The sequence below is a fragment of the Elaeis guineensis genome, chromosome 1 (assembly GCF_000442705.2).
Source record: "Elaeis guineensis isolate ETL-2024a chromosome 1, EG11, whole genome shotgun sequence".
Classification (NCBI taxonomy): domain Eukaryota; kingdom Viridiplantae; phylum Streptophyta; class Magnoliopsida; order Arecales; family Arecaceae; genus Elaeis; species Elaeis guineensis.
In genome coordinates, this window is record NC_025993.2 from 139,381,810 (window position 1) to 139,391,930 (window position 10,121).

General features: G+C 39.1%; 1 protein-coding gene across 1 annotated transcript; it reads right to left on the reverse strand.

Moving 5' to 3' along the window:
- Nucleotides 1-6,287: 6,287 nt before the first annotated feature.
- LOC105060385 (major pollen allergen Lol p 11) lies at nucleotides 6,288-7,780 on the reverse strand. The gene is made up of 2 exons (XM_010944058.3): nucleotides 7,553-7,780; nucleotides 6,288-6,902 (listed from the first exon to the last, which is right to left on the reverse strand). The coding sequence occupies exons 1-2, from the start codon at nucleotides 7,743-7,745 to the stop codon at nucleotides 6,571-6,573; spliced, it is 525 nt and encodes a 174-aa protein (XP_010942360.1). The 5' UTR covers nucleotides 7,746-7,780; the 3' UTR covers nucleotides 6,288-6,570.
- Between the last annotated feature and the right edge of the window lie 2,341 nt (nucleotides 7,781-10,121).

Consider the following 10,121-nt stretch of genomic DNA (forward strand, 5'->3'; position numbering starts at 1 on the left):
TGGATGCAAGAATATTCCTTTTTTGCTCTTCAATATCTAGGTAATTAATTTTTTCCAGCAATTCATTCTTCTTCATAGTGATGTTGTTAAGGACCCATGGCATCGCTCAACTCGCTGCGCAACTCAACCTGTTGCGCTGCTCTGATACCATGTTGAAACCCCTGATCTTATGTGTGAACTTAAGAAGACCTGCGATAGATCCAGTCTCTCTGAAGGCAGCAAACATCAGCACCAATCGCTAGGTGCTATGATGGGGTGCCTCCCTCCTCCCAGCACTAGGGCGTCTAGGGCTTGAGGGAGGTGCCCCCCACTCTAGGGTTTCTTTAAGAAACTGGGGGTGGCAACCATAGAGAGAAAGAGAGAGCGAGAGAGAAGATTGAGGAAGAAAAGATCTCATATTCCATTCACTGTAAAAATCCTAATACAACCTATGTATAAATACATAGCCAATAGGCCTGACCAAAAACTTCCCTTGCTAATCCATGCATGCAAGAACTCATCAATCCCATATACACCCATGTCTCACATGCTCTCATCCCTTGAACTTAATCCCAGTCCAAATCTTGAGTTAGCCCCCTTAAGACCTCTAAAACTAGGTCTTAAGATCCCTAGGATCAAATCTGATCCTAGACCCATATAAAAATTTCATGTAGCTCTGCCCGCAACACTGAGTTGATCCAATCTCAGACTGAGTTGACTAATCTAAAATTAAGTCAACTCAAACTGAGACTAAACCGATTCACTTGTGTGCCATGCTAGAATTTTCGAGATGCTATCTTCTGTCTGGCATGCCCTCTGCGACTTGGTCAATCCAATCTCAGTCTGAGTCGATCCAATGTCCTAAATCTGCTATTCCTTCACAGTCTTCAGTCCTGGCTCTGATTCTTTACTCTACCTTGTGTCCTCAGATATTCGGAGACTCAACCAAGCCCCTCAAAATCCTCGTTGCCTAAATCTCGAGTCTGTAGAGAACTATGTACTGTCTCCACCTTAGGACCACTCCTGTCCTAGCCCTAGGATCCAAATCCTATCCTAGCCTCCCGAAGAGAACACCCTGGCTCCTATCGTGGCCTCCGAAGGCTTGGGAGCACCACACCAACTCCTACAAATATTTTCCACATCTGAATGGTTCCATGACCTGAGTTTGGACCTGAGTGATCAAAGTTTCAGTACAAGAGTTGCAACTACATCATGGGAGGTTGGTCTTGTGTCCCACCATGCTTGAATCTTGTCCATGTATCCTACCAATAAGCCAAAAATTTTTGAAACGAAATGGATTGTTAAAAGTGAATTTACTATGGATTTGGGTACTAGGTCACAGCAAGAGTTATACTCGGATGTGGATTGAACTAGGGTGGAGAGGTTCACCAACGGAAATTTATGTAACCATTCGATGAAAACAAAGCAGCAATCTAGTGTTGCCAAAGCAGGATCCTCTCTAAAATTGGACCAGCTGAATTGCCTATTAGAAAGTCCTATTTCTATCAAAGATTGAGAGTTTCAAAACTATTAATGAGGCTTGAGATTTTCTATGTGTTTGTAACTCCCTTACAATCTGTTGAAAATCTTATGGCATTGAATCCCCAATCAAGACCCATGGGAGGGTGTTACATTCTCTCTATGAGTTGAGTTCTGTGAATAGCATTTGACACTCATACTGATTATGGGAGCCATAAATATTAGAAAGCATCCAGGAGAAACCCATGGATTTGTAGGTGAGTTTGATGGTTAAAGGCTAGACACCTTATGATCCTAGCATGAAAGTAGGCCACCAGCTGAACTTAGAGCATCTTTTGATACCTAGCCTTCTAAGTTTGCACCACAGATTGCTTTTTGCAACCTTCGATCCATTCAATCTTGCTTGGTTTTCTAAAGATATATTATCGAGTATTTAGACCATTTAATGGTTTCTCTAATGGCTCTTTTCTTCTTGAGTTTACGGTGCCTCTAGTATTCCAGCTGAGAATCATTCACAGTGCAAGTTAAAACATATTGGGTGCACCCAAGGGAAATACAAGATAAAGATTATATTCCAGCAATGTGACCAAGAGAGGTACATCACCTCTAGTTTTAATTCTGAAAGTTCAAAAGAAGAACATCCATAATTCCACTCCACTACTGGGGTGAAAATATAGATGAGATACAAAAGGTGGATTGAGAGACAAAATGTGAGTGATACCTGCTATTAGTTTTCAGGCGGCTTACCATGGTCTTGAGTTGATCACCTATTTCAAATAATAGTCCACATTACTTTCCCATTTCAGTTTTTTGAGTTGCTGTTAGTGAGTTTATAAAGAGTATGTCTACCTTCGCAAGAGAGTCTTCCAACAATCCAAGTGATTTGATCTTCTTCATTCTTAGCCGGTCATTGTATTTGCTTAGGGTTGTGTTTATGCCTTTCCAAGTGGGTGCCATCTTGCGTCGGCATTGGGAAAGATTGCTCGATACCTACTCCTGGTGTTGAGGACCATTGCATGCAATCAACATCCTCACAAATACCTATTTAACTAGTATGGTTAGAGTTATTGTAGGAGAGCGATACTGCTTGGCCCCAATATTTTTGGTCATAGGTTCTAAGACCGGTAGGTAGCCATTAGGAAAGGCTTCAGGTTTTGGGGTTTGGTCTGCAGCTGTATCTATTAGGCGATAAAGCAGAAAAGCAATATTTAAATTTGAATTTACTAAATTGGCTACCCAGCTATTAAGGTTTAGAGATATACTAACGGCCGACTTAGTCCGTGGGTCCAATCTCGAGAAGTAGGTTCGGAGAAAGCATGTTAGCCAACAGTTGATCCAAGCATCATCACTAGGCATTGATGTTGATGTGCTTAGAGATCTTTGGTTTAACTCCAAATTGAGCACTGGGCTACCCTACATCCAAGGTCTAGGGACTTGCCTCCTAGTGGAGGAGCTATCTGGCCGGGTTGCCGGCCTCTTTCTGGTTTCCGATGAGGGTGAATTGCCCCCTGAACCAAACCAAGAGTCCCATTCTTTTCCCTTGCTATTTGAGTTTTCCTCCGTTGAAGGTTTGCGCGGAGGAACCTACTCAAAAACATAGTTGATTCTTATCTGAACATTATAGATAAAAAGTCCCATAGTACATTTACTGATTTGGGGACGTCTCAAATATCCTCATAAAGAAGTCTAGGTCAAATGATATAAGATCTTTTCACCTGAGATAGCTTTTGCTTGCTCTACGGGGGAGTCCAAAGCTTGACACAATCACCGCCACTACATGTGAGTGCCGACAAACTAAGGAGAGATTGATTAAGCTTTGCACTAACCTTGAGTTTAAGTTGGTGGGATATACATTTTTTAAACTAATTCCAGTGACTCACCTGTGGTGAGAATCCATTATCTCTTATTCAACCTCCTGCCATTAACTAATGAACAACTTCCTTAGATGGGCAAGCCATGAAGAACATGTTGGACTCAGCTAGTTTTCTTGTTGTCAATACACCAGTAATGCTAGCTTTATGAATTAGTGCATCCTGCACATCATCTTCCTCGATATGCCGCCTATAGGCTTCAACATATGCTGCTCATTCTAAATAGAGCTCTGTTTTCTCCGTATCTGTAAACACAGAAACAAAAGCTTTACATACCTCAGAACTTTGTGTTGATGATGATGGCAGGAGAGTACTTGGGTTAGTTGTTGATTTTGATGAGGCTCTCTACCTCCTCCATGGATAAGGATGCCTGATCTGCATAAGGTTTGATTTCCACCTCTGTTTCCTTCTTAGATTAATAAATAGGTGGATGTTTCTTGCACGAGCAAGCCCTATGCTCAAACTTTTCATAGAGAGAGCATTTTATAGGATTGCAGCAGTGCTTCCCCATGTGATCTTTATCACCACATCTAAAACATGTCCCTTTAGGAAATGGCGTAGGGCAGTGATTAGCATTCGACAGTCAGCGCAAAGTCTTCAAGGATGGTGGAGGAATTGGCTGTCAAATTTCGGTATCAAGTCGCAGTGCTTTGGCATATGATTGGTACTTTATTTTGCTCATATAGTTTGGCAAAGTGGTGCTAGGTTTTAGCAGGTTGCCCTTGCCATGTAGGAGGTGATTGCAGTCGACGGCGCTATTGTTAGAGATGCTCCAAGATGGCCATATGGAAGATGTCTGTAGCCGATGGCACCATTGCCGGCTTTTCTCTATGGAGCTTAGTCTTTCGGGGGATTTCCTTTCAACCACATGACAAGTAATTAATGTCTGTGAAGATGCTGGCCGACCTCCCTATGACGCTGCGGATGGCGACCTGAGGCTCAAGGGAGCGAGAAAGGCTATTGGGTGGTGTAGTTACCCAAGTCTTTGGGAAGAGGTAGGAGGAGGACTCTTAGCGGTTGATGTGCATTCAGCGATATGGTGTAGGTGCTGGAGATGAGCTTCAAGGTGGTGGTCAGCCCAGTAGCCCCAAATTGCCTGGCAGTAGGCACCCAATTGTAAGCAAGGATCACCATCCCAAGGGAATGGCATTTGCTCCTAGAGCTATGAAGTTCCTCCTCTGATGGGTAACAAAGTTAGTTCTAAAACTCTCATATCATCAAGGTTTGGGTAGAGAGATCTCACTCCTTCAATCGCTGTGTAGGTCTTCAATATTAAAGGAGTGTGACTCTTCTACTGCTGACTTTCCTTTTGAGGGGGTCTTAAGCTCTTGGTAATTGTAAGCTATCCTCCAGCGTTCTTGGGTAGGCAGGTGGAGGTTTGAGGAAGATGGGAAGGGTGGGTTTGGCTATTGAGGGAAGGTGCAATGGTTCTCTCTCTAGAATTGCTGGTGTTTCTCTCTTCTAAAGCCATCGTGCCTTCCTATCATACCAAAAAGGACTGTTGTATTCCAAATACTTTCAATATATAGTATTTAGTTAAAATTATTTTTCCATGTATTCCCATGTTTCCTCCTTTTTCCTATTGTTGAGTCAAACACTTGAACAAGTGTCCGAATCCAATTCCTGCATTGAACACACTGTGTTCGGACTTTTAGCGTTCTCATGCTTTTTGGTCATTCTAAATATGGTGAACGCAATTGGTAGTCCATGGATTTTGCCTAGGATGCCCAGTATTTTTCTAGTGCTAGCAAATAAGATTATTACATTGATCTCCATTACATTTTGGTGCTTGTAGCTTGCTTATTAGCTATCTGGGATTTAAACCTTGAATTGGTATCAATGTTCGCTAACTTCCCTCCTTTTTCCTTTCTTTCTTCCCGACAAAACTTTAATTTTTCTTAAATTATGAAATTTGAGCATATTGAAATAATTGTCATGATTAGGATAAGGATGTATGTAAACTAATTCCCTTAGTTTCTAGGCAACTTTTGAAGCTATGAGTTTGGTATATTTTGAGGATCCCATATGCAGAATTGGAGAAATCAATTAACCTTCTTTCTACGCTAAATTAGGTTCACCTTCCTAGCCCATGGTAGTATTTAAAAATTTGGATAAGAAGCCATCTATGTGGTCTTCCTCCAAGACTAAGGTTAGATTTGTTGGTGATTTTGAGATTTGTTAATCATGTGATCATCTCCTTCTTAAGGCTTGTTGAGACGTGAATGGCTCATTCGAGAAGGATGATAAACTTTATTTGGAACGGGAAGCAAATGGGGTGTTTACTTGTTTATGGGATGACTTCTACTTAATGTAGCACAAAATTAGAAAAAAAATTGTAAAATAATGGTATATGCCTGAATTATTAACAAGTCATTAATTAGTCTTCATCTTTCTCCTCCTCTTCCTGGTCCCATTTCTTATTTGTTGAAATTTTTATACAAGTCCGTCCCTCTTCCTTTTTCTCTCTTCTTCTTCTATTAACTGTAAAATCTAATTAGCATGGTTTTCTTTGTAAAAGATTCATGTAGTTAGAAAATTTGATCATAATTACCACTACGGTGGACTAGAACCATTAGCTGAACATAGCTCTCATTGTTCAATGACGAATGAGTGATCACCGATGGACCAAATTTTACATTGATCCGAATTGGAATTCTCTGTTGCACTTATTGAAAATTCTGAATTTCCTAAGCTCAAATTAGCTCATTTGCAGCCCTAAATAACAAGGTGGCTTTCCTATAGAAAAACCAAACCTATGTAACAACAATCCCCTAATTACATTGGAAATAGCTGCAACACATACAACAACTAGTTGCTGAAGAGATGGCCGCCTGCACTCATCAAATGTGAACCACAAAAGGCCATCTCTTAACTCCGGCACATAGTACTCATGTGCACCGTGGTGTGATTTGCATGATTCCATCTAGATTCTCAAGTTCCAATAAGATGTGATCAAGATGAAGAGAATTGATCGAGAATATACATTATACAATTACATCAACGATGTATAGGAAGAACCAACGTATAGCATGGTAGACCACCAAGCTAGTTACACGGATACGGGACCACTTGTCACATAGGGCACATACGTATCTCGTTGTACAAGGTTCAACCACTTTTCACATAGCTATGCTTTTTTTTATTGTTAACTGTCATTATTATTGCTTTTTGTTATTGCAGACATGCAGGGTGACCATTGTAGTTGTAGCCTCTCTTGCTCTCCTCTCTCTCTCTCTCTCTCTCAATCATCATCATTTGCAAAGCCATATTTTTGGAGCAGCTTGCCGCACTCCAGCAATGGCTTGTCGATGAGATAGCCGAGGGCATTTGCCTGGCGGATGTTGGAGAGCAAGCCGCCATCCTGGGCAAGGGTGATCCGGACACGGTCCCGACCAGGCTCGATTTCGGTGCAGTTGTCGAGCGAGCTCTTCACGAGCACGACCGAGCATTGATCGTTTGAGTGGTCATCTGGAACTGTCATCTGGTAGATGCCCAAGAAATCTGTTGTCGCCTCGGCCTTATAAGTGAGCTCATCTGTGCCATAGCGCATGCATTCCAGCCTCACCTTGGCACCTGCCACACAGAAATTATTAAGCTGTTCTCATTCTCCTAACGATACCTTCACATATATATAACTATATCATGATCATAATGCCAAATTATTATAGGACATTATTACATTATAGCAAAGGAATGACTTATGTTATTCCTTATAATTAAAGGTGCAAACGAAAAGATAGTATTTGTAACTATAATAATTTAAGTGATGATAAACAACACTAAAACGCCACTCAAGAGGTGTACCACCGAGCTACTTATCTGGGGAATACGTTACTATAATATGAAAAAGGTCATTTATCGTGAAGGCATATTAGACTTCAAAGGGTAGCAACATGAGACTACCAGTCTTGAATGCATTTGAGGCACCTCTTCTAGGCGGTCTGGTCGTATCTTTTATGAAATAAATAATTCACCTTCTGTTGTGATGCCAATCATTAGATCGTGCAATGACTGTTTTGAGATCTATGCAGGCATAGGAAGAAAGAGACTCAAGTGCTTTGAAATCCATGCAATACATGATTAAATGATTGATGTTTTGAAAGAAGATCAGCTATTCTTTCAGGTGAAAGATACAACCCGAACCCCTCCACTAGTCATACATTAGACGAAAGGTGCTACTACGACTATCAGGATGGCATCTGAATTTCTCCAATGGAGCTTACCGGGCATGTATGTGGTGAGATCGGTCTCGAAGCCAGTACGGCATGTGTCGCAGTAGACGCGGCCTTCAAGGGTAAAGTCCTTTGTCTTTGAAGCCTCACCAATAATATTGGTGACAGGATCATGAGCAAGGGCAATGCCGGCGAGGGTGAGGCTAAGCATAACAAAGACAGGAAGAAACTGGAGCTTGGCCATTGGTTGTCCCCCCCCCTCTCTCTCTCTCTCTCACAAGGTCTGCTGGTTATTAGAATTTATAGAGCAAGGGCAGTATAAAGAAGAACCAAAGCGGTTGAGTTAGGAGGTTGGCTTGCCAATAATAGCTTTGCATGAGCTGTTTTTGGAGGGGGTTTCATGTGGTGGAGCGTGGAAGCCAATAAGGTTAGAGGACTCGCTTGATTGGCTCTGACCGAATCCTCCGGCGCTTAGATTAATAAGAAAAATATATGAGCCCCTTTGAACCTTCAGAATTCTCGTCGGATCAAATTAAGCAAATAAAGGCTTTTGGTGAATGTAACTTGATGTGCCCAGTCTTCACTTCCTAGGCTATGTTAAATTGATGGATTACAGCAAGATATAAAAGTTAGAAGCCGAATGGCCTCACTTAACATGACCTCCAAATTTTAGAAGTCGTGCCTTCTCACCACGTCTTATGGTGATAGGAAATGGCACAAATTTGACATATTCAATAATGCTTGATTGATGTAGCACGATTTGTTTACTTTTGAGGCTAACATATAATGTAATCGGAGTGTTTTTATTTGATATAGTTTTATTACCAATAGCTTATATTTGATAATAGGTAACATCCATTTCATATGCCACCCGTTTCACGTATATAGTGGGAACATTTTGTTTGATCAAATTTGCGGATTTGTTTGGGTCTTTATATATATATATAACAAGAGGTAGTACTAGAATTCTGTTAGAATTAGTCAAGGTGGACATGTCTTCTTAGAATCAGTCCAACAGCACCATGCTACCATAATTTTTCTTAGAAAAATTGCAAGTTAAAGTTTCTTATGATGATCCAAAAGTTATGTAGCCAACCATGGTTCCAGTCGCCGATATAGCAACAATTGTTATGTAGGTCAAAGGTTTTAGCCTCTACCCCTTTTTTTTTTTTTTTTTTTTTTTTTTTGATGTAAAGGGGAGAAAAGTTTGCCACCCAGGCTTTAGCCTCTACTTTATTCTTAGCATAATATGAATCAAAATTATTATATTATGCACGGTGAATGAATGAAATAATGGTAGTTAAAATATGACATTATCCCTATAATAGTATTTTCGCTAAAGTCTTAAATTAACCCAAGGATTAAAACTAACATGATTTTAAAATAACCATTCTGAGGTAAGACTAGCTGGCTAGATTTGGAATGACATAACTTTGTCAAAAGATCTTGACGGATAGGATTGAAAAGGCATTGTCCATTTTCTAAATGATCACTCGAGCTCTTTTGATAGCATAATGAATAAATTTCATCTCAAGTTTTATTCATGATTGGCATTATATGATGAAAGATTCCTATATCAATTGATATCTTATACATTATTACTATTAATTTTTGGTACATCAAGTATCCACCAAGGATAGCATAAGGAGTTAGAGGCACCAAAGAGGACCAATAACCCTATTAGCTTTCTCCATTAACTAGCATATAACCCGCACGATGTGCAGGATACCCTTTTTTTATTTAAAAAATATATTATCTACAAATATTTTTTTAATTAATTATATATTTTATTTTAAAATAATATATTTTATTAATATTTAATAATATATAATTTTATTAATAAATTATTAAAATGTATTAATCTTATACAAATATTTTTAATAAAAATTTATTATTATTACCAAAATATATTATTTTTATTAAAATACTATTGATCTTATCGATAGTATTAATATTTAATTTTATCATTTTTATTAATATTTTTTTATTTTTAATAAATATATCTAAATATAATTCTCAAAATTTATCATCCACATATATTTTTTTGAAGCCATCCAGTCTAATAATATAAGAGCGTTCTAATCTGCCCTTGTTATAGTTGTCTTAAAAAGATAGAATTAGATGGTTTTCACAAGAGCACCAATCTGTTTTTTTCTTCTTTTCCTTTTAATTTTTTCTTGGCCTCGGACTTCGAAGCTAATAAAGTGGAGATCCAGCAGACATGCCTACTTCTAAATCTTGTACAAACTCAAACAATAAGCTTCGAATAGTGGAAGTTATACGGTTATCAATCGTAAGAGAGGTCTTTTAATCAAGTATCATAAACTATAACCAACAATCTCCATACACGATATAAAGATTTGTCTTAAAGCAACCAACCTTCTTTCCCATGCAAAACTCCATCCATGATCTCCGAAAATGCAAATACATTAAGTATAAGGATTGAGGAAGGAAAAAAAAATATTTCAATCCCAAACAGCTACATTTGATTGGATGAAATACATAAAATATTATCCATAGCTTTTACAAAATCACGTGACATCTAAAGGGGCGAAAACAACAAAATTTGATCTTTCAGCATAGGATCATTTGAAGAAGATTGGAGGAGGAAACCTGATGC

Bases quoted from the DNA above. Each gene is read 5' to 3' on its own strand.
- LOC105060385 (XM_010944058.3), bottom strand. From the start codon at position 7,745: ATGGCCAAGCTCCAGTTTCTTCCTGTCTTTGTTATGCTTAGCCTCACC. The intron at 6,903-7,552 runs GTAAGCTCCATT...TCTGTGTGGCAG, and splicing joins TCTCACCACATACATGCCCG to GTGCCAAGGTGAGGCTGGAA.